Source organism: Astatotilapia calliptera, chromosome 23 (assembly GCF_900246225.1).
Source record: "Astatotilapia calliptera chromosome 23, fAstCal1.2, whole genome shotgun sequence".
Lineage (NCBI taxonomy): Eukaryota > Metazoa > Chordata > Actinopteri > Cichliformes > Cichlidae > Astatotilapia > Astatotilapia calliptera.
Genome location: NC_039323.1, coordinates 9,746,068 through 9,769,823, shown reverse-complemented (window position 1 = coordinate 9,769,823; position 23,756 = coordinate 9,746,068). Strand labels below are relative to the sequence as shown.

General features: G+C 45.9%; 1 protein-coding gene across 1 annotated transcript; it reads left to right on the top strand.

The window, feature by feature from the left end:
* Positions 1-2,796: 2,796 nt before the first annotated feature.
* Positions 2,797-22,905, top strand: slc9a7 (solute carrier family 9 member 7). Its single transcript, XM_026157650.1, has 16 exons — positions 2,797-3,093; positions 5,807-6,009; positions 6,083-6,160; positions 6,938-7,014; positions 7,092-7,204; positions 7,291-7,396; positions 7,523-7,664; positions 8,309-8,414; positions 9,330-9,418; positions 10,251-10,364; positions 10,941-11,052; positions 11,130-11,283; positions 16,907-16,970; positions 17,451-17,533; positions 18,301-18,406; positions 21,205-22,905. The coding sequence occupies exons 1-16, from the start codon at positions 2,862-2,864 to the stop codon at positions 21,466-21,468; spliced, it is 2,043 nt and encodes a 680-aa protein (XP_026013435.1). The 5' UTR covers positions 2,797-2,861; the 3' UTR covers positions 21,469-22,905.
* The last annotated feature ends 851 nt before the right edge of the window (positions 22,906-23,756 follow it).

Here is a 23,756-nt window from a genome sequence, read left to right as displayed (position 1 = left end):
ATAAAATAACAGCAACAACAAATTATGTACCTGAATGGAAACAACGGTGTATTATCAGTGCACAGGCTCGCCACACACCACTCCGCACAGCACACTACGGCAGAACATCTCATTAGCATTCCGCTTTAGCATACAGTTTCACACATTACAGTTTTTTACAGACACTAGGACACATTTCTCAATACTTAGGTCACTTTTGCAAAACTCTTCACACAATTCTCCTAACTGACCCTCAGCTTGGCAAAGCAGTTCATTTCACATTCAAAATGCACTACAACTACCAAAACACTTCATTCAGGTCTCAAATAAAAACATTCCTCCAGAACACTAGCAAAGGTTGACAGCCGACAAACACACTTTGTCACCCACAAAACAATGACCTAAAAAACACTAACAACATGTAGCATTACACAGTGTTTTCCTGTGTAAAACAAGGACACATCTCTGTTTATAATTTCAATATATGTTACTGGAATGAATCAGACATCATGTATTTATGTTTATGTATTTTTATTTTTTTGCACTAAGTAATCCCAAAATACAAGAATTCGTATACACACCATCCACTGATACACATACAATAGTAATGCTAATCTACTCGGTCTTCTCCATTTGGCCACAGGTTCTCATCCACATCACATCTTATGTCATCTTGGGCAACACACCTAGGAAAGAATCTTCTGGCATGCCAGAATTGAAGGAGTTGAAAAATTGAAGGAGTAACAACTGTGTAGATGTTCATCCACAATGAGAATCAGCTGTGGCTGGTTAAACTGCATTGTTAGATTTAAAATATGTTTCAGTAAAATATTGCCGTTGGATTTTGCTGTCTTTTCAAGTTTTGCATTGTGTTATTGTTTTGACCATGAGTTTAACAGTTTTGAAAACAGTATGTAAGCACATGCAAAATGTCCTGTCCGTACAAAGGTTTTTGGCAGTTGTTGTGTCTGAGTGAGAAGATGATTCATGTAATTTGAGAGATGTAGTCATTGAATGCATTTTGTGCCAAAACAATGATAACTGGTCCTCAGTTTAGCCCACATAGACTTCTGTTGTGCTCACTGTGTGAGGAGTTTTGCAAACGTGACCTAAGTATTGAGAAATGTGTCCTAGCGTCTGTAAAAAACTGTAATAAACAAATGAAAAGTACATAAAACTGGTGTTGGACATGTGTCCACTAAGCACTTATTACACTCGGTGCTCGTCAGCTAATCAGACATGTTTTATGTGTCTGTACTACTTAGCTATATTGTGTGCGGAACAATACAACTCACCTCTCGTATGGCTACGGCAGACTGGCAGCGATTACTGCAGCCAGCCTCACCTAACCAGCCACACTGAGAGCGGGGGGGCGCTGTTTCCCCATTACACTGATATTTGTGGCAAGTGGAATAATACCACAAACACTGTTACACTACCAGAAATTATTTCCACTACTAATTAATTACCGTTGAGCTCAAAGGTCCTATTAATAAACTGTTAATGAATGTGTATTTATGAAGACGATTTGTGAGACTGGTAAACTTATGATACATACAATAGTCTTTCGTCCTACACGGTGCATTTCAAGGTCCTGCACCCATCCGTCGGTAAACTGTACCTGGGCTTGTTGCAGTGACCTGAAGTTACTAAACTTCATGAGTGTGTGCACTCACTCCAAGAACCGTGTAATTATAAATCTGAGCGTGGTGAAAGTTGGCAGCACACTGACGTCTTTTGTCCACTCTGTGTGCTCGTAAGGGTCTGACCCTTTCACTCCTTTGATTTTTTCCTCGTATCTTTTCTTTGTCTTTTCGTCGAGTCTGTCTTTGTACGGACCGGCATTGTTCTCCTTTTGTTTTGTACATTCCTTTTTTGTGCGGCAAAGAAAAAAAAAGAAGGTATTGGAACCGGAGAATGAACGTTTTGCGGTGCTGCAAATGCTTGCATTTGATGCGGTACTTGGATTGTTTTGCCACGAGTTCCCGGCATGCAATGCGCGAAAATCACGTGATTGCTAAACAAGGGGGAGGGTGCATCCAGCCTCCTCGGCTGTAATTGGTCCAGCCCAGAGTCGATCATGACCAATTGGCCAATCCAACACCTTTCATTATATATACCCTTCCTAAAAATAAAAATAAAAAATAAAAAAATATCCATCGGCCCATAAAAACAAAAAATCGCCAGCGGCCCACCGGGCAAATGCCCGGTATGCCCGATGGCCAGTCCAGCTATGGCAAACACTGAAATACATTTCTTGCATGCAGCAATAAATTTTGTTCGCTCAAATTAAGCTTTTATTCACTCAAAATATTTCTTCCTCAAAATGTAACATTTGCACTTGCAAAAATTATTTATGTGCGCTCACAATAGAGGCACAAAATAACGCCATACCAGTCAGAAGTTCTCACCTGAAAACAGTCATAACGAGCTATGTATCTAACTGGTAGTAAGGAAGGGACTGATGGAGGCTGCGGGTAGAGGTGGTGGGGGGAGGTGGACCTCGATGAGCAGTGTGAGAACCAAGCTCACGTCAAGGAGTGAAAATTTCAACTAACAGTGGAAATGTGATATTTGACTGCATACAGTTTTATCATGTTTATTGTGTTTACACCTGTTTCATAAACGGTGTTGGTGGCGGGTAGGATTAAAGAGGAGGAGAAAAAGTCGATCCTTGTATTTTCACGCTGGACACTGGAGGGTGGAGTAGGTGGTGCAGCTGCTTCCACTGCAGACACATCATGTGAGCAGCTTCCTCCTCTGCCTCAGCCCGCTTTCAGCTGCGTGGTCGTCACAGCGCAGGCGCAGTGACTCAGGCGCGTGGCTGAGAGACCTCCTCGGTGCTCGCCGCGCTCGTCAGAGGCTCAGCTGATGGCGCAGAGATGATGGCCGCATGGATCCTCCTGAGCTGTGCTTGGGCACAGGGCATGCGCGCGGAGGACTTCGCGATGGAGGAGCTGGCCACGGAGAAGGAGGCGGAGGAGAGCCACCGGCAGGACAGCTTTAACATGCTGACCTTCATCCTGCTGCTCACCCTCACCATCCTCACCATCTGGCTCTTCAAGCACCGGCGGGTCCGCTTCCTGCACGAGACCGGGCTGGCGATGATCTACGGTGAGCCTCGCCTTTACGCTTAACGGCACGCTCGCGCACGCCGACACCGCACTCTTTGCGTGAGACGTGAGACGCGGCCGTTATTTTTAAGACAGTGCAGAGCCGCCGACGCGCGTGCGCGTTTCACATCGAGCTGCCGGTTCGGTGTCAGCGCGCTCCTGTGCGCGCACCTCTCTGACTGAGCAGAGATCAGCCGAGCAGCTGCTTCAAGAGTCCAAGTGACACCAGCCGGCAGTCACATCACACTCATCACAGACACACACACACACACACACACACACACACACACACACCACTTATAACAACCCTGTTATAACCTTGCTGGCGGTAGAATACTGTGTGTGTGTGCGTGTGCGTGCGTGTGTCTGTTTGTGGGCTGATTCGGAGCCTCAGCCCAGCCTGGTTCTTCTGCTGAGGCTGCCCTGCCTCAGCAAACATGGAGAATGATGACATGAACAAAGATCATCAGATAATGTGCGAATGTCTCTGATCACCTGCAGTGATTAGTCAGAAGGCCTGCTGGTGTGACACATCTGCACGGTCCCAGTGATGGAGGCCGTCCGTCCAGCGTGTCACTCATTAACCACACATGTCCTCCGAAGAAGGCAGACTTTGATTTGTTTGGACCTAAAGCTCCAAGGCAAACATGGCTCTGGTGATTTTCCAAGTGTGGTGTCTGTGCTGCACAGGGTCAAAAACAGGAAACAGGCACTGCGCTCACAGCTGACGTTTGCTTCTTTAACACCGTTTCATGTTTCATTACTACTTATACATGCACACCTCATGTACTAATATCTGTCAGCCATACTCTGCAGTTAATTGAGTGACGTTTAACTTCCGGTTAGGCGAACAAGTTCACACAGGAACCTCAGACCATTTAAAGGGTGCTGGAGGAAGCAGGTGGCCCCCGATTTAAAGTTATTGTGGGCTGAACTGACGCTGTATTTACTGTAACCTCACAGGAGATGTGTTATTGGTCAGAAGATGTAATTAACATGGTCCAGAGGTGCAGTTCAGGGACTCTGGTTAGCTGAGGTGAAGCCGAGCAGACAGCTACAGTTAACTGTGTTGCCATCCACCTGTCAGAGAGACTTTTACACAAAAACACACCCTGAGTAGCCTTGATTATGTAATGTTATCCATTATTCTTCTACTCATTCTAAGGTCTGGTTAAGGACATCTTGTTCAGAATTTCTGACCTAGAGACTCATTCTAACCATTATCAGTGTGTGTAAGCATGCTGCAAAATATCTCTCTGCACTCAACATGCACCTGCAATATTTCAAATCCAGACAATAACGCGGAATGAAGCTCTCAGCCTTTAAAATACGGAGCGCCAACTCGTTTATGAGCACATTTGCATAGTGTATAAATAAAATGAATAAAACAGCTTTATTTAATGATTAACATAAAAAGTCAAACATTTTCAACACTAACACTGGTCAAAGAGGCCACGCCCCTAAAACACAAACTTGGGTTACCTACCTAGTTTATCAAGGTCAAGATGAACTTTATTATCTCCAAGGGGCGTTTGCTTTGTAGCCACCTGCATAAATAACACACATAACACATACACCCAAAACACAAACCACATAACACAATCTAAAAAATTAACAGTGGTAGGAACAAGTGAACCACGAGGCAAAGAACCTCCACCCTGAAGCCAGTGAGACAGTCGGTGTTCCAGTCTGCTGGTACTGATCCCCTATGGTTGGACAGAAGCTTAAAGAAGCCCTGAGTGCTTTAACATGAGCATCTATGGGAACTCCTCCACCCTCCAGCACTCCAACATAAGTACATAAATCTGAAAAACAGAGCCGATCCCAGATCACTTTACACTGCAGTGTATAAATAAAACTGAAGGGTTGTTGTGGAGTCCACCGGTTAAACCTGTGATAGTGTAAGAAATGCTGCTGCAGCTTCATGTTGTTGACGATGAGACGCAGCCTCAGACGTTTGTCCTGATTTTACTTCCTGCTGAAAATCCGGGAACAGAAAAAGTGAAACAGCAAGTGGTTTAATTCTATATGTGTGTGTATGTGTGTCTGTGTGTGTGACTGTGTGTGTGTGTGTGTGTGTGTGCGTGCGTCTGTGTGTTTTTGTGTGTGTGTCTGCATGTATTTGTGTGTGTGTCTGCAGGTGTGTGTGGGTGTCAGTGTGTGTCTACATGTGTGTGTTTGTGTGTCTGCATGTGTGTGTGTGTGTTTGTGTGTGTGTGTGTCTGTTTGTGTGTGTGTGTGTGTGTGTGTGTGTGTGTGTGTGTTCTTCAACCTCCTAAGACCCAAACTCTTCCCCAGCATGCATTTTTAATTTCTCTTTGATATTTGGTCATATTGGGGCCCGATGAATGTAAAAACAAAGAATTACCAGATTTTTTTTTTTTTTACCTTAATTTTGTTTTGAAGAAAAATAGGAACATATGAGGATATTCGTTTAAAATTTTGATAGAACAGTAGCAATATAATGTCCTTGTAAGTGGATATCAGGCTCTTGTGGAGCAAAGTTGAGTATTTTGGTCTAAATAACCCAAAATGTGATGTCCGCATATGTGGACGCCAGGTCCTAGGAGGTTAAAGTGGCCCCTTTGCTTCCTGGACATGTATCTATGAAAACAGACTGATGGAAAATCAGGTCCAGCAGTCTGTGACTGAGACCAGAAACAGAGACACGAGGTCCCCACTAACCTTTCGGTATTTCTGTTTGTTTCTCTCAGGTTTACTGGTTGGCGTGATTCTGCGTTATGGCATCCCAGCCAACAGCTATCACAACAAGACGCCAGCAAGCTGCTCGCTGAGGGAGGGACCCACCAGCACACTGCTGCTGAATGTCAGCGGGAAGTTCTTTGAGTACACGCTGAAAGGAGAGATCAACTCCCGCGAGATACACAACGTGGAGCAGAACGACATGCTGCGAAAGGTGAGGAAGGCAAGGAAGTACGCTGGCATCGCTCACATCCGCCTGGCAACTTCAAACTTTGTGTCTTTTCCAGGTGACCTTTGACCCCGAGGTCTTCTTCAACATTTTGCTGCCTCCCATCATTTTCCATGCGGGCTACAGTCTGAAGAAGGTAAGAGTCACCTGCTGTGTGTGGACGGGTGGGGCTGTGCGTGTGAGCAGAGGAACGGCGATGCTCTGACTGCTTCACCTGTCTCCATGTTTACATTTAAAGCATAGCAGGTGATGCTTTCACAGCAAGGTCACATCTAACCTGATAACATAACGCACTCATGAACGATATCAAGGTTACGCCAGAATAAATAGGCGGAGCCACACAGACATCCACCAGCAGCTCAGGTGCTCCAGTCTGACCAATAACACTCCAGGGTGGGTCGCTAGGAGGCAAGTCTGATGAAAAATATCAGCCAATGAAATTGGAGTGAACCTGGCCATCTTTCCTGATCACCTAACCGACTTTTCCAAAAATCTTTCATGAACCCAGAAGAACCTGCAGGTAAACACACCTGCCTTCATCTGTACTGTGGTGCTGCTTATGTGTGCTGTGCAGCTGAAGAGTATGTGAGCAGCATTTTGTGCTTTTCTTGTGAAATTGTTTTTCATGCTGGATCTGCTGATTCAGCAGGAAACAGGAAACAGGAAGTAAGAAGAGCATTTTTGTCTGGCGTTGCTGTTTGGTTGATGTGTGAGTAAGGAGGGTTGGATGCAAACAGAACTGAGCGCCGACCTGTACAGGCTCATGTCCTTTAGAAACCTGACTCAGCACTTAGAGAGCTGAGCGCGCTCCGTGCGGCAGCCAGCCGCAGAGGCCTCTGATTGGCTGCCTGGCTGGGTGAGTGTGAGGAAGAACCACATATCTTCTTCTCTTTCTTCTTCTTGCTTCTTCCAGAGACACTTCTTCAGGAACCTGGGCTCCATCATCACCTACGCCTTCCTGGGCACCGCCGTCTCCTGTTTCGTCATTGGGTGAGTAAGAGCCAGGTGTGACATCACCTTCGGTTTGCTGCTGCGTGACTGACGTGTCATACCTGTTCCCTCCGCAGGAACCTGATGTACGGCGTGGTCAAGCTGATGCAGGCAGTGGGTCAGCTGACGGGGAAGTTTTACTACACTGACTGCCTTTTCTTTGGCGCCATCATCTCTGCCACGGACCCAGGCATGACCACGAGCACGGGAAGGAGGACGGCGTGCATGAGTGTGAACGCGAGCAAGGTTTTCAGTGTTTTCTTTGTGTCTCCGCAGTGACGGTGCTGGCCATCTTTAACGAGCTGCACGCTGACGGGGATCTGTACGCGCTGCTTTTCGGCGAGAGCGTCATGAACGACGCCGTAGCCATTGTGCTGTCCTCGTGAGTTCATGCCTCGCTTTTCCAGCTGTGGTTTCTAGTGACCACCTGTGGGGGCTGCAGGCAGTGCTCTGGCTCCCCCTGCTGGGAGATCACAAGTCACCTTTGACTCGTGTTTTTGTGTTTCAGGTCCATCGTGGCGTACCAGCCGGCCGGCGCCAACACGCACCAGTTTGATGCTTCGGCTTTTTTCAAGTCTGTGGGGGTTTTCATTGGCATTTTCAGCGGCTCCTTCGTGATGGGCGCGGCCACTGGAGTGGTCACCGCTCTCATATCCTTTCAGAGAAGTCAGCGCCCACCACACGACCCCCCTCACCCCCACCCTCCGCCCAAGTACAGCAGATATTCACATAAACCTGAAAAACACACGTGAACTCCTTTAAAAGCTGAACCCAGGTGAGCGTCCAGTCCTGGTCCCTGTATCCAGCTGTGATCTATCAGCAGTTTAATATCTGTGTAAACTTTCGGCCTCACATCAGCAGTTGGAACAGATGTGAGCTCAGGTGAGAGCAATTGAACAGTCCTTTTTCCAGCTGTGATTTTTCTGGGTCAGATTATTTTCTAATAGTCAGATTTTAGCTCCCTGAGTGGAGGTCGTGGTTGTGAGGTGGACAAACATCTGTATAATAATCTGTATTGTAATTGTATTGTAATAATTGTAATGTATAATAACACTGATCACACAAATTTAGGTCCTGAGAGAGAGGTCCTGAAGCAGGTTGTGAGGATGAGTGGGTGGGTTTTAAAGGTGGATGCTGAGAACCTTTGACGTAGAGGTAAAGACGTACGTGTCTTCAGTAAATATTGTAAGCTTACTATACAGGACAGATCATCTGACTGCGGGGGTGGGGCTACGTTCACATTTGCCAACTGGTGTCTCAGTCCTGTGTTTACGCTCTTTGACCGGAACCTTACGTCACCAAGTTCACCAAGCTGCACTGCTTCCCGCTGCTGGAGACGGCCCTCTTCTTCCTCATGTCCTGGAGCACCTTCCTCCTCGCCGAGGCTTGCGGCTTCACAGGTGAGCTGACCTGTCACAAACATCAGCCTTGCCATTTGACCATCACCGGGCGACTCGCTTCACATGCAGCACTTCGTCCTGTTCACAGATTTACACTGTTCCGTTCCGCCCCACGCTTATCATCAGAATACATCATAAAAGGTTATTTATAGAGCGCTTATACAGGAAACAGTCATCTGTAAGGATGTGTTACAGGCACACTGTCAAATCAGATCCAAACAGCACCATCCACTGCTAACAAGCTAGGAAACGTCACCTGAAAATGTAGAAGAACATTTTACAAAAATCAAAACTGCTCCATTTATTTCCATCCAAGAAAAAAAGAAATCTGCATCAACACAATAGATATTCAGCTGTCATCCATTGACTGTCTGCGATGGCTGTGGGGGACACAACCTGCACAGGTGTGAGTGAGAATTTCTGCTTTATCCATGCTTTACGTTCACTGCACCTCAGAAAGATTACACACCTGCTTAAAGCATCCTCACAGATTTTGTGTTACGCCCCCCCCCACACACACACACACACACAGATGTGGTCAGGAGTCAGAATGGATTCAGATATTCAAAATAATCTGATGGCTGAGGTGGGAGGACAGTGGTGCAGTGGTTAGCACTGTTGCCTCACAGCAAGAACGTTCTAGCTTGGACTCCACAGCCACTACTATGTGGGCGGGGCCTTTCTGTCTGCATGTTCTCTCCGGTTATGCCAACTTCCTGCCACAGTCCAAACATGCCGTCAGTGGGGTTTTAACTGGTGATTCTAAATTGCCCACAGGTGTGAGTGTTTGTCTGTCTCAGGCTAGGCCAGGTGTCCCCCCTCCCCCCTCTGGGATAAGAGGAAGAGGATGGATGGCTGAAATTTGGCATTGTGTATTTCAGCTGGCTGTGTGTGTGTGTGTACGTTGTCCTGCAGGCGTTGTGGCCGTGCTGTTTTGTGGCATCACGCAGGCTCACTACACCTACAACAACCTCTCTGAAGAGTCCACAAAGCGCACCAAGCAGGTATGTGAACATGTGACCCCACCCCCGCGCATGCCCCCCCAGCCATCTGGTGCCTGGGCCAGATGGTGCCTGCCCGATGAGCCGGCTGTGACCTTAATTTCCCCCCCTGACTGCTCAGTTCCATGTGGGGGGGTTGGTCTGAGGGACAGGATGAGATTAGCAGGAACACAGTTTGGATCTGTACATGGCACTCCCATTGAAAAAGGGGCGGTGTCACGGAGCAGCAGGAAGTTTACTGCCTCTCAGACAGAGTCATTTTAGGGAACAAACGGCGCACACGCCCCTGGATCCCTCCCAGGAGGCCTGGTTCAATATACATTTCTGTTTTTAACCTTTAATCTTATCTTATCTTATCTTATCTTAAACTTGAACACAGTTTTTATTCTGTGTTTGTCTGCGTCAGCTGACTAAAGCTGGAATCACGTCCTTTATATTTTTATTTTCTCACACTTAGTTTGGATAGAGGACAGTATAGTTCCGTTTTTATTGTTATTTTACTTAAATAAAGTTTTATCACACCAGTAATAACCCTGAAGTGGGCGACAAGATAAAATTCATACACAGAAGTGATAAACTGTTAAATCGTCTCACTAACACTACAAATGTAATATTAGAAGTTTCTTCAGATAAGCAGCTGAACTGAGATTAACTAAACATTTCTCAGTTGGTCTCCAGTTACTGCAAAGAGTGGATCATTATAGCAATTCATCATTAAATGCAACATTATCTGTTCTGCTAACCTAAAGGCATGATGGGGCTCATCCTGTTTACTGTGTAACCACATTCACATATTTTATGATTCTAAATGATGATGAATATTTTTAAACTGCAGCTTTTTGAGGTTCTTCATTTCCTGGCTGAGAACTTCATCTTCTCCTACATGGGCTTGGCTCTATTCACCTTCCAGAATCACATTTTCAGCCCCGTCTTCATCATTGGAGCCTTCGTATCCTTTCTGAGCTTCTCTCATTGTCAGAGTAGCACCTGCAGCGCTGAGAAAGCTACCTGCTGCACCCTCATTTCCTCTTTTTTCACATATTGGTCACGCTTGTGTGTTTCAGATCATCCAACTAATGTTAATATTAGACAAAGACAACTGGGGCAGTTTTTAAAAGATGATTTCAATTTTCAAGGGAAAAAGGGTTATGTAAACCTACCTGCCTCTGTAATCCTTTCCAGACTGATAGAGGTCAGTGACTTTGTTTCTCAGCTGTTTCTTTACATCTTTTAGCCTGCTTCACTTTGTCAGACAACTTCTATTTTGTGATTCAGCAGCTTTGACAGTGATCAGGCCTGGGTGTGGCAGTGACACTGAACAGATCTCAGATCTTTGTCTAGTATTAAAGTTTATTTGATCATCTGAAACATGTACGTGAAACACTAAGAAACCAGGCAGGGCAGTAGATGGAGCTCAGTACGCTCTAGTCTGATTTGTCCCTTTTGATATTTTTGTGTGTGACCTCACATATACCACAAACATCCTTTCTTTCCAGCATTAAAACTTCTTAACCCGGGCCGTCAGATTGCCATTTTCATCGGAAGAGCTCTGAATATCTACCCGCTCTCCTTTCTTCTCAACCTCGGTCGAAGGCACAAGATCAAAGGAAACTTCCAGCACATGATGATGTTTGCAGGTATGAGGAGCGCTTCCTGTCTCTGTAGTTCTAGCTCATCGTGTCTGGCTGGGTGGTGTCAGGATCTCTTTCTGCAGGTTTGCGTGGGGCGATGGCGTTCGCCTTGGCCATACGCGACACAGCTACGTACGCCCGTCAGATGATGTTCACCACTACGCTGCTCATCGTCTTCTTCACCGTGTGGGTGTTTGGAGGTGGAACCACACCCATGCTGTCCTGGCTGCATATCAGGTTAGAAAATCAAAGTGCTGCACTGCCTTCACGCCTGTGAATAATAACAGAAATTTTTAAATATTCGAAGAAAAGAAAAGGCATGACCTGACCTGCTGAGGTCACCTGAAGCAAGGTGTGAGTGGTGGTTGAAACACCTGGGAAGAATCTCAGAGTGGACTGTGACAGTCGGTGTCATAGGCCACCACTTTTGGTCAATGATGACCATTTACAGTGGTCTGTGTCCTCTGTCCAAAAACATTGATGTCTTCGGCGAGTGGCCTTTGACCTTTGCAGTGCAGATGTGCAGCTGAGTGTTGTGTTGTGCCATGTGTTTGTGGAGTGGCTGTTTGGTTTCTCCTCCCTGCACTGCAGACACTTTATAGGATTACTGTGGCTCAGCCCATTGTAACACTCTGTAACTGTGTGTGTGTGAGAGAGGATGAAGTGTGTCTCTTTTCTATATGCCTAAGTTTTGTTGTTTAGCAGTGTGTTTCATTCTGTATTTTTGTTTATTTTATTTCTAAGATAAATCTGCAAAATTTCAGAGACGAGAACTACAATCTAGGACTGTGTGTGAATTTTATACACAGGTAGAATATCTGCACATTTAATCAGGTTTTCCAAGTTTAAGGAACCATGATGTTTCCAAGTCTTTGTATGCAGTGGTGAACATCATGGCACTGATGTACATTACTGAGACCTCCGTAATTAAATTGTTGCAAATTTGACTCTATTCACACTTTTTAAATTGTGTTTTTAATGCAAGTTGTAATTAGTTGTTAGTTAGATAAGTTTTCTATTATTATACCTAAATTGTATTATTATACCGCTTCTGCATCCTATGACTACATCCTTAATGTGGTTTGTAAACATGTGAATGTGGGTGTAAAAGAGGAAATTATTAATCTGGACGTTTTTAGTGGGAGAAACTAGGCCACTGAATGAACAATAGAGTCATGCAGGCCTGAAGAAGTCACCTGGTTGATGATGAAACGTTTCTCACACTGAAAACATCCAGATGAACAGAATCGACCTGGGATTTCCTTACCTGGATGATTGAGCATGCATCAAGAAAAATTATTCATCAAGGTATTAATATTCTTCACGTTGAAGTACTGACTGTTTGTCAGAGGTCTTAAGAGGGCTGCACAGTAGACACCGCAGCGTCCAGGAGATGGAGCCAGAGCTACTCTGCTGCTTTCCCTCCACCTCCTGCTGCTCCTCTGAAGAAGCTCAGCTTCAGGATGCGTGTGTGTGTTTACAGTTTTTCTTAATTATAATAATTTTGAAAACTGAGTGGATCCCAGTTTCTTTAGGCAGGTCAAAGCAATCAAGAAAAACTGTAACATGTGTGCTGTGTGTGTGTATTTGTGTGTACCAAAGTTTAGGTAGCTTTATGAGGCCCAAAAGTTGGAATGCCACTATACTTGTGGGGAGCAACAGCCCTTATGGGGACATTTTGAAGGCATTTTTGAGACTCAAAATGTGGTTTTAGTGACTGGGTTACAGTTAGATTATGGTTAGGTTTAGGGTTAGGCGTTTATTGTGATGGGTGGGGTTAGGGTAAGCAGCTATGGAAAGCATAATATCAGTTAGATGGCCCCACAAAGATATGAAAACACAACTGTGTGTGTGTGTGTATTTAATATGTGTGCTGTGTCTTAGGGCGGAGCAGGAAGTATTATGTTGGAGGTTTAGAGCACTGCCAGATTCTGCCCCTTTCACCCTGTGAACTCGTTGCTATGGTGACAGTAACCGGCCGTGCTGCTCTGTGCTCTCAGCATCCTTCTCTGCAGTGATGTGTGTGTAAATTTATGTTTTGCCTCTTGGTGGTGGGGTTAAAAACAAGCCTCAGACGGTGTTCCTCCCTCTGTGCAGATCATTAACAGTGGCACGGTGAGACCTGATGCAGTGTTGGTCCTGACGGTCTGGAAGCAGGCAGCCTATCACCGAGCGGCATGACTAATCTGTGACCACAGTGGGACAGTCAGGGTGCTGGTTTCAGCTTTTAGGAGAATGAGCATTTAAAGTCATGAAGCTGCTGCTCTGTGTTTGATGCTGAAAGTCAAGGTAAAGTTGTCAGGTGGAGAGAGGTGGAGTTTTCAATACGAAATTAGATGTTATTGGGCGAACACAAGCTGAGGATCAGAGAGAAAAACAGGAGCACAAGGAGCGGATGTGAGGCCTTTACATCACAGACTGTTAGCTTTAGGAGGAAACTTCAGGCTTAGCTTGTATTTTCAGGTTTATGAAGTCAGTCTTTGAGTAAAACATAGGGCAGCAGCTGTTCTGGTCTGATGTAGGATTAAGCAGTCCTGGCTGCTGTTGTTGCTTTCATGATGCTCCAGATGTTCTTGGCTGGTCAAAGCTCTGCAGAGCAGGTGGGCCTGTCCAGCGGCTGGACTCTTCTCCTCTGAAGCCGTACTGCTGGAATGGATGCAGTCTACAGTTTAGCATCATCCCGGTCAAACACAGCAGCCTTCCTGAAAAAAGCATTTGTATGGAGCAGATGTTGCTCTAACACCTGTTTGTACCTTTGAGCACTGATGGAGCCTTTCCAGATGTGCCAGCTGTCAGCTCCATAGGCAGTGATGTCTTACAGTTCCGCTTCAGCTGGGTTTGTAAAATTCAGACACAGGTGGAAACAAGCAGCGAATCAGGAGGCAGGAAGTCAATCCATAGCAGGCAGGGAACAAAGACAAAGGCACTAGCACGCAGACGAGAGACGCCAACATTAGAAATATGAGGAATAATATAAAAGCCCAGAAATACTTTACAACAAACTGAGCAAAACATTTAAAACTGAGACACAGAAATGTTGTAATAAAGCTCAGACTCAACGGTTAACACCGTTGTCTCTCAGGCTGGGAGTTTCCAGTTTCCTGTTTAAATAAAGGTTTTTGGGGTGACCGTGGCTCAGGGGGTTGGGAAGTGTATCTGTACCCGGAAGGTCGCCGGTTCGATCCCCGAGCTCTCTGTCCTGGTCGTTGTGTCCTTGGGCAAGACACTTCACCCGTTGCCTACTGGTGGTGGTCAGAGGGCCCGGTGGCGCCAGTGTCCGGCAGCCTCGCCTCTGTCAGTGCGCCCCAGGGTGGCTGTGGCTACATTGTAGCTTGCCATCACCAGTGTGTGAATGTGTGTGTGAATGGGTGGATGACAGGTTGTGTAAAGCGCTTTGGGGTCCTTAGGGACTAGAAAGCGCTATACAAATACAGGCCATTTACCATTTACCATGAATAGTGGCATTGTAAAGCGCTTTGGGTGCCTTGAAAAGCGCTATATAAATCCAATCCATTATTATTATTATTATTATTATTAAAGTGTGACTGCATCCAAACGTGCTCTGTGAGTGAACAAGTGACACAGAGACAGCTTATTTAAACGTGCTCTGTGCTGGAGCTTCAGGCTCCAAACCAAACCAAAATGCCGAAACATGTTGAAACTGATGCTGAAAGAAGAGGAAGTGGAAGTCAAAATAGAAACCATCAAAAACACGCTGACTGGCGTGTGAAAGCAGCTGCTGGAAGAAACGTCAGCATCTGGAAGAAGAACTTTCGGAGTCGGAAGTTGGAGCTTTCACTTCTCTGTAGCACCAGTTGGCAGGCTAGGCTGTAATAATCCTCTGAGAGCTGCGAGTGGCTTGCTTAGTCACAATTAAAATAAAATGCTGGCAAAGCAGAAATGTTCCCTGTGATCGCAGCTGAAGCTTCTGTATGGTATGGAGACCACACTGAAACGATAATGATGATTATTTTCAGGGATCAGATTTACACATTAATGTGTATGTAGCTGAGTGCAGCGTGCGCTGTGAATGCCCTGAATCTGCCTGTGTGGGTGTGAAGGCCGAGTTGTGTCGGGTGCAGGCTGACATCACGGATGACCGTGCTGCTGCGAGGTGACAGCGCTCGCCCTGAGATCAGAGCAGATGTGGATCTGTAGTTTCATGATTGTCTAATGGATGTTTGTCCCAGAGTTGGGGGCGTGACTGTCTGCGTTCCCGCAGTAATGATGTGATGAGTTCAAAGGTCAGTGCAGTCTGTGAGCACCCCAGCAGAGATAATTTGTGAATATGAAACTCGCTCCTTACAGGTATGACAGTAATGATCACAGCAATGCAGGAAGTAGGCGGAGTCTGCAGATGCTGGGACAGTGAGTGGCATTGTGTAAGTGTGGTTACGTCAAAGGAGACTCTTTCTCGCGCTCTTCACTTCTGTTTTTCGTCAACTACAGGGAAGAGAAATAGAATTATCCCCCAGAGACCGGCCTGCTTTCACTTCTGATCACAGGCGCTATGAATAACAGCTAAACAGAAAAAGAAGTATTAATTCATTTTAATAAAAAGTTAAATATTAGAGGTAGCTTGTAAATGCGTATTTACCAGAGGTCCTGTGTGATTTCACAGTGTTTTATGGAATATTACACACAATATAGTCTGAGCGCAGCAGGAAAGCAGCCTGTCACTGAAGGACCTACCCAGTGATGTCACTGTGTCGTGGAATTGTGAACTAAAACCCAGAGGAATCTGTGGACCATCAGTGATGTGATAAAAAGCAGCGTGAGCTATAAAGCACCTGTTACACTGCAAAACAGATCAAAAACCTGAGGTCAAGAACACATTACCGTCCTTTGATTGGCCGGTCAGCCTTTTTATTTATTTTCTTCAGGGGAAGCTTATTGGTTCCGAGTGAGAGTGTAGTACTGTAGTCCACTACATTAAAAGGGCGCTGTTTCACTCAGTGATATGAGCGTTAGTGTTTTTCCATCCCACACAAACATTTTTAACCCTCAGAGCTAATTTATCGTCATATGAAAGATGGGAGAGATGTTTAAAAAGGGAATATCGTTACAGTAACAACACAAATAACATCCTAAAATGTTCATGGGGCGAATGGAGCCGCTGCTCAGGTGATTTCAGGTGTTTGAACAGGAGGACCTGGGCCAACCCAGCGCCTACTGCAGAGAGGACGTCTCTCAGCTGGGAGAGGTTTAATGTTTCATCTGAAATGATGACTCTTTTTTTCTAAAAGTTTTATTGAATCTGTTTTAACCTTCTGTATCACTGCTTGGTATGGTAATATGTCTTTGAATAAAAAGGCCGGACTTAGTAACCTGGTTAAAGTGGCTGGTCGGATTTCAGAGAGATCTCAGGTCCAGCTTGTGGACTTCTATAACAGGCAGGTGTTGAGGAAGGCAACCTCTGTCATGTTGTGTTCAGATCACCCTCTCTTTAATGATTTTCAACTGCTTCCATCAGGTCGTTGGTATAAAGTGCCTGCAGTAAAGACAAACAGACATAAATTGTCTTTTGTACCTAGCGCTATTATCATGGTTATTAACACTAAACCATAAGGGTTGTTGCCATTGCACACTGCACTTTTTTTGAAGATAAAATTTAGGTCGTTACCGCTGGGCTTATTTTTGTGGGTATGTGTTGTGATTGTATGGACATACTACAAATCAATTTCCCATTGGGGACAATAAAGTTACCATTGAACCAAGCTGGATATGCAGCAAAAGGATGGATGGATATAGACAGATAATTACGCAGCACCCAGTTTGAGAAATTTAGTCATTTATTAACCGCACAGAAAAACAGCATTGTGATGATTGTTAACTATCTCTTTGTCCTTTTCTGTTTCAGAGTCGATGTTGATCCAGACCAAGACCTGCAGCCGTCTGCAGACAGCTTCCAGGTCCTGCAGGGGGTGAGCACCACTCACACATGCTTCTGTGCAGTTATTAGAGTTATTGGTTATCAGTGAGAGTTTTCCTTCCAAACCCATGAGTTTATTCACGCCTCACAATGAACTACGAATAATTATTTTCATATATAAGTGACTATGACGTAAAACCTCAGACCTTTGGAACCAGAAACATCACCAAGTATACACAGATTTTTTTTTAAAAATTGATTGATTAATAAAAATGTAATATTTTTGCTGGTTCACTGATGTGAGAAAATATTTTTACATGTGTCAGTTGTCATGGAGTCTGAGTCTGTCTCTGCAGAGATTACCAATAAGTATGATTATTCATGATATTTAACTCACATTCTGTTTGTATTTTTTTTTTAAAAAGCCCGCTCATTCAGCCTGGCTGAGTGAATTAAAAGGTGAAGCATTTTATCTTGATAGGCTGTTCTTCCCGTGAGTATAAAGCTGTGTTATCTGTGTGTGTTTGTCCAGGACGGGCCTCAGGCTGAAGGACAAAGTAAAACCAAGCAGGAGAGCGCATGGCTCTTCAGACTGTGGTACACGTTCGATCACAAGTATCCTTTCAGAGCTCTGTGGTCTCATCCAGGATGGTTCTGTCCTGTGTCCAAAGAATCGCCTCGGTTAACAAGCCCATAAAATATGTTCCCCTGCTTGCTAACAGGCTGCAGTAAAGGTGTTTAGCTCCTCGTGCACTTGGTCCCTCCCTGCTTCTCCCCTCTGCTGAGCGACGGTTTCCCCGGTGACTGACTGTGTTTTCCAGTTAACCCCCGCAGTGGCTTTGTCTATGAGACAAATGGGCAGCCTGCCCCTCCCTGCAGCGTCCACAGCGGCCTTTTCCCAGAGTGTGACAAAAGTGACAAAAACCTAAAAGTTTTATGTTCAACTGGTTTAAACCTGTTAGTCACTGGAGATTACCCTAACCTTAAACTATCAGGTTTATACATTTTTTTATTGGAGTCAGGGTCATCACAGCTGACACAGGTGTTAGAGCTTAACACTCGCTGTTAGGGTTAAAAGCCCCATTACTTCAGTTTTAAGATCTCCTTTAAGTGTAGTAAAGGTGCCTCACAGTGTGGACTAGCATAAATACCTAAGAGAATTCATTCAGAGATGAAAAATATCATTGATGAGCTAAAGTCGCCATAACCACTGATACATCCTAGTTTTCTCCAACATATGGACAGAAGTATTGATAAGCAGAATGGTTGGATGAATGGGTGGATGGATGAATAGGTGGATGGATGGATTGACAGGTGGGTGGATCATTACCATTTAAAGTGTTTAAGACTCAGTCAGCTGCTTGTCCTTAATAAACCTTCAGTTACCTGAAGCCCATTCTGACCCACAGTGGCCCGCCTCTCACCTCCACCCTACCCAGCTACTGCGGGCCGCTGGCGAGCTGTCTGACCACCCCCCGGGCGTACGAGGTGAGTGTCCACGTGCACACTAAGACAGCAAACTCAGTGAGCAGTGAGTCTGTATGAAGTGTAGAACACCTCTGAGGGTGATGCAGAGAGCCTTCTAACATAAAAAACTGAAGGAAAACTTGATTTCATAACCAAGATCAAGCTCAAGTTCAGTGGTGGGCATGCCAGTTCTGGCGTTCTATGGCAAATGTCCGTCAGGTCCACGGTGCCGTGCAGTGAGTGCACTAGAAGGCACCGTGAACCTGACTGACATATGCCACCCCCATGAAGCTTGTGTTTGATTGGTTCATCAGAGACGTGGTGTGACCAGCTGGAGGTCTTTTTGTAGCTATTCCAGTGCTCGCCCTCTTCCTCCGTGTACAGAGGAGCAGATACTGGTCTATTGATGGGTTAAGGCCTTCTACGGCCCTGTCCAGCTCTCCTCCATGTTCTTGAGACTGTGCTGGGAGAAGCTGCAAACCTGCTGGCAGTGGCACGTATTAATGTGCCACGCTGGAGGAGTTGAATGACCTCTGCAGCCTGTGTAGGGTCCAGGTGTTACCTCATGCTACGAGCAGTTACACTGACCCTAGCCAAATGCAAGACTAGTGAAAAACAGTCATAAAAGATGGGGAGGGGGAATTGAAAACCATTCCTGGTTTGGGGTTGTTGCCCCTCTATTGCACCCCCCTCTGATATATCCAGGAATTTAACTGACTTGATGCTGCACTCTGATTAAAAAGCACTCCCTTAATTTGTTAAGTGTATTAAAAGAATTCTACAAATAAATAATTATAAATAAATAATAATAATAAAGTACATGACGATGCCACCATTATTTTCATCTGTTCACGGACCATTCTAGCATCTCTGTCGCTTCTTTTTATTTACAGTTTGAGTGTCTGCCTTTTTTTTGGTTGAGTCAGCACATTTCCCAAAGACAAACCGCAAAACGATCAGCAGACATATATACCCCCCAGCTCACACTGTTATATTCACTACACAGTAACTTACACTGTGAATATTTCTGGACTACATTTATTTATTAAACTGATTCAGTGTTTTTAGCCCTGAAGATAACAGATCTCTGCTGGATTCATGAAGTTGAAATGCTGGAAAAATCATCTAGACTTGTTCAAAAACCCACTATTTTGTTCTTCCAGGACCTTTCAGGACCTGTAACTCTGTAAATATTTACAGCATGATATTACAGAAAAATCAGCTGATTGTGGTGTTGTGTGTGTTCGTTTCAGCGCAGAAAAACTTCTTTAGGAGATGTTTTTCCACAGGAAGTGATTTCCGAGCCGTTCTGGGACACAGTGAGTGGTTAGGAGTCATTTTCTCTCGTTCTTTGTGCTCAGTGGGGAGCCGGCTCCTCAAGAAGGCTTCCTGTGAATACTGAAGCTCTCAGAGCCTGCCAGCCAGCACACAAAGAGCCGAGGCCTTCAGCGGCAGAGTAACTGGACGGTGGAAAAGCCTTTTGGCATTCAGCGAGCACAAAGGGCCTTTTCAGCTCCGCCTCAATGATGAGCACTGTAATGAAAGATATTTCAGCCACACAAGCAACCATTGAAGGCGCGGTCACACTTGGATGGACTCTGGCAAACTCCTCTTTTCATTTTCTGAGAGATTCCTGCTCAAAGAGGAGTTCAGCCCTCAGAGCTGGCTCGCATTCAGAGATCTGAACTGTAATTTGACTGTTTCTCGTTTCATTTGTTTATCTGAATGTGCCTCCTATCCCGAGTCTGCTCACAGAAACGCTTCCCCTCCCAGTTTGTTGCTGCTGTTTGCCAGCGAGCGGCTGGCTGCCAGGCTCATGTAATCAGGCCCATCCAGGATTCTGTGTGGGCACAGGAGATTAAATAAAGCTCCCCGTCTGCTTTCTCCTCCGCTTATAAATTTTATAAAACACAGAGGGGAACGAAACACGTGAAATGCGATCGCTCAAAATGTAATTCAGAACAGCAGATGTCTCACAGTCTGTAAAGGAGCTAAATGCAGTGAAAGCATCAATGCGCCGCTAACCCTAACCCTCCTGACGAACACTTTCATTTCAAAAGTGGCTCACAAATACGTAGTTCACATATTGCTCGTGTTCACAGAGGAAGTCAACAGGAAGTGCGGTGGCTTAGTTTCACAACTAAAAAGATAAAGCTTTGCTCGGTTCGCCATGATTGCTGCTGCAGAGAAAGTGTTATGTAATTCTCTTGGATCTCTCTGTGAGAGTAATCCCCGCACTGACCCCCCGAGTTAACTCATCCCGTCCTCCCTGGGGGACCCCTGGCCAAATATTGATCCGCCAATCAGTTCAGACCCGTACTCGAGCGCCGTGCAGCGTGTGATTTGGAGCTTTAGATGCTCACAGGAAGCTGACCCAAATGTTTCAGCGATATCACTGAGCTCATTGATGTTTCACAGAGAAATCCTGTTTTCACGACTCTGTGTGCGTCTCAGACCTTTGAAAATTCATATCACTGAAGTACCTGAAAACTGTCACAAAGACGAATTACCAACAAAATTCACTCAAATAAAAACATACGTGTAGTTTCAGTTCTCCGGCCTGGAAAGTCTGAGAAGCAGGGGCAGATGTGTGATTTCTCTCCGATTAGAGGCAGCTCAGAGAAGCAGGGCGACAGTTGGAGGTTAATCCAGCCTAAATCTGCCCCTCCCCCGTGTAGATCCACTGTGTCCTCTGTGAGCCCTTGCACTCATGTCAGCGTGCTCGTGTGGTCATGCGTGTTTTTGCCACATGCGTCCCACATCTGTTCTCGTGTGGTCCCATTCTTCCCCTTCATGTTCTGCTTTGGCTTTGTTTTCAGAACCATGAGCAGCTGAGAGACCCGGACTCTGACCTGATCCGTGGCGACGCAGACTTGACCTTCACTTTCGGGGACACCGCCATCACCGCCAACGGGGCGTCTGGCAGTGGAGCGGACACTGCCGGGGGGTCGGGCTGGAGCGCGAATGGGAAAAGGAGCGGCAGCACATCAGAGGAGGCGCTGGAGCGTGAGCTGGACTCCCGCGAGCAGGAGCTGCTGAGCCGAGGGACGCGCCTCGTCTTCCCCATCGAGGACCATATCTGACCCCACCCGTCCCCGCCACCCGCACCCACCCCCCAACCACCTCATCCTCAGCTTTCTCCACATCCAGGAGGGCGGTCCTGCAGAGTGACTCTGAACTTCCTTTGGGATCACAACACCTCAGCTGGACAAAGTCTCTCTGACTCATTCTGTCATGTGACCCTGTCATGTAGACGGGCATCGCTGCACTCGCCTATGTCTGAATACTCCTCTTCCTCCTTGCTCCACACAGTGTCCGGGTGTCTGCTCTGGACGAATACGCAGTTAAAGAACTTTGTATTTCATTATGTCTCCAAAGGAAATGCTGATTTTTCAAAACAGACATGCAGTGTGCAGTCGGACTGCGGAGCTTCAACTTTTGGACGAGGATCAGAAGCAGCGCCGCAGCTGAGAAATGCTTTCACTGATGATACGCATGCAAAGATGGATGATTCTCCCAACATCCAGCAGGCTCTTGGTGACCTCTGGATGGATCCCCAGTGAGCAGGAGGTGTTGAGAGGCTTTACTGACTGCAAAGAGCGGGCACCTCCCATCGTAACTGCTCCTTAATGCTGCAGAGCTCCCTCCTCTATGTTCTCCTCCCTCTCTTTCCCCATGCACGTTTGGCAAAGCTGACTCATCCTCGGCAGTCAGCCGAAGAGAGCGGGCGGAGCTCGGTCACTCAGGCTTGTGCACAGAGATGATTTTAGAAGCAGATCTCACAGAGCGACCCTCTGCAGGCTCAAACGTGACCCCGGCGAGCAGCACACACCTGCGTCAGCTGTGTGTGCAGGTAAACAGGCGTGTGTGCGTCTGCTATGTAGCCTCCATACTCACTCGAAACACACGGTTCACTTATTGTTTTTCCCTCTGGACTCATTGTCAGGAGTGACATCACACTTTTGTTTTAGAAACGTGCTGCTGTGCATAATTTCTATAAAGTTCACTCTGTGTGTTTGTGTATGTGTGTGTCTGAGCAGAGAATCAGATGGCCCCGCTGTGGTTGCTGCGCTGGTGTGTGCATGCGCAGGAGCAGGTGTGAAAAGCACGGCTCCCAGCTTAGCACGAGGCTTTCAGATGCACAGCAGGAAACGAGTGTGCTTCTGTAAGCCGAGCTCTGCAGGGAGGGTCACTGACGCTGGTGTGAGACTGTGTAGGTGAGCTCATGGGGGAGCCATGTTCCCTCTGTCATGTGAAAGGTAGCGCACTAAACTGTGAGCGTGCTGCTCTGCACGAGTCCTAAAGGCAGTTGGCATGTTCGGCGCACTCTCTGCGAGGACGTGGGAAGCAAGCAAGACCGTCTCTGACCTTCCCGTGTCGGCAGGAGTACGTGAGAAATGTGATGCGTAGCCTAACTGTCAATGTATGCAACTGTTGTGTTTAGTAGCAGCTCTGCAGCCCGTCTGCATCCACTGTGGTCTGCATGTCAGCATGTCAATAAAATCTTAAGTTCTCACCCAGTGCTGCCGCATTTTGTGGTGTTTACAAATCCACTCGCACTCCGTGTTTGTGGCTGTGTGTGTGTCAGCAGATTGGTGTATTTTTGAACACGCAGATATTTTCAGGCATTCAAAATAAAAATTCAGTCAGGGAAATGAAAAAGGTGTAAACACTATCTGATATGTGATGTTATTAAAACACAGCTGACCTGTTTTCACGATGCTCTCAAAAAAAAAAGAAAAAAAGAAAAAAAAAGATTCACTTCCTTTGAGATCAAAGTGTAAAGTCTGATGACCTGTCCAGTTTATGAGTTGAATATTTCACGAGATCATATTGAGTCCTGTTGTATTATTAACCCGAGTGCATCAGAGTGATGCAGCTTATTCTGAGTTGCGGTAATCAAGCAGGACGTTCATGTTGGAACACCCACATATCACACAGACCGCCTGCACTTATGTTGTAATCGTGGCAGTAAAATAACAAAATAATTTGAATCTTTCAGGATTGATTTGGATCTTCTCAGTAATGTGAAGCTCACGTGCTAACAGAGCTAATCCCTTCTCTCCGGCTTCAGTACTTTGTGCTACTGTGATACACCGAATATTCCCGTCCTTATATGCTCATTTCATGCTTCTGTTTGTGATGGGCATTCAATCAGGAAGCCCTCAAACTGGGAGGAGCTAAATGAGCTTGCTTCAGAGAGTAACCTGAGGCCTGGTATCAGATAAAGAAGGATTATTTTGTGAGTTATGCTAAGCTGCTCTGTAAGAGTCCGAGAACAGAAACTTGGAGCTGGAGATGAGTTTGTGTCCATTCAGTTCAACCAGAACAGCCAAACAAATGAATATGAATGAACTTTGACGTGCTGATA

Bases quoted from the DNA above. Each gene is read 5' to 3' on its own strand.
- slc9a7 (XM_026157650.1), top strand. From the start codon at position 2,862: ATGATGGCCGCATGGATCCTCCTGAGCTGTGCTTGGGCACAGGGCATG. The intron at 6,010-6,082 runs GTGAGGAAGGCA...TGTCTTTTCCAG, and splicing joins AGAACGACATGCTGCGAAAG to GTGACCTTTGACCCCGAGGT. The intron at 18,407-21,204 runs GTGAGTGTCCAC...CTTTGTTTTCAG, and splicing joins CCACCCCCCGGGCGTACGAG to AACCATGAGCAGCTGAGAGA.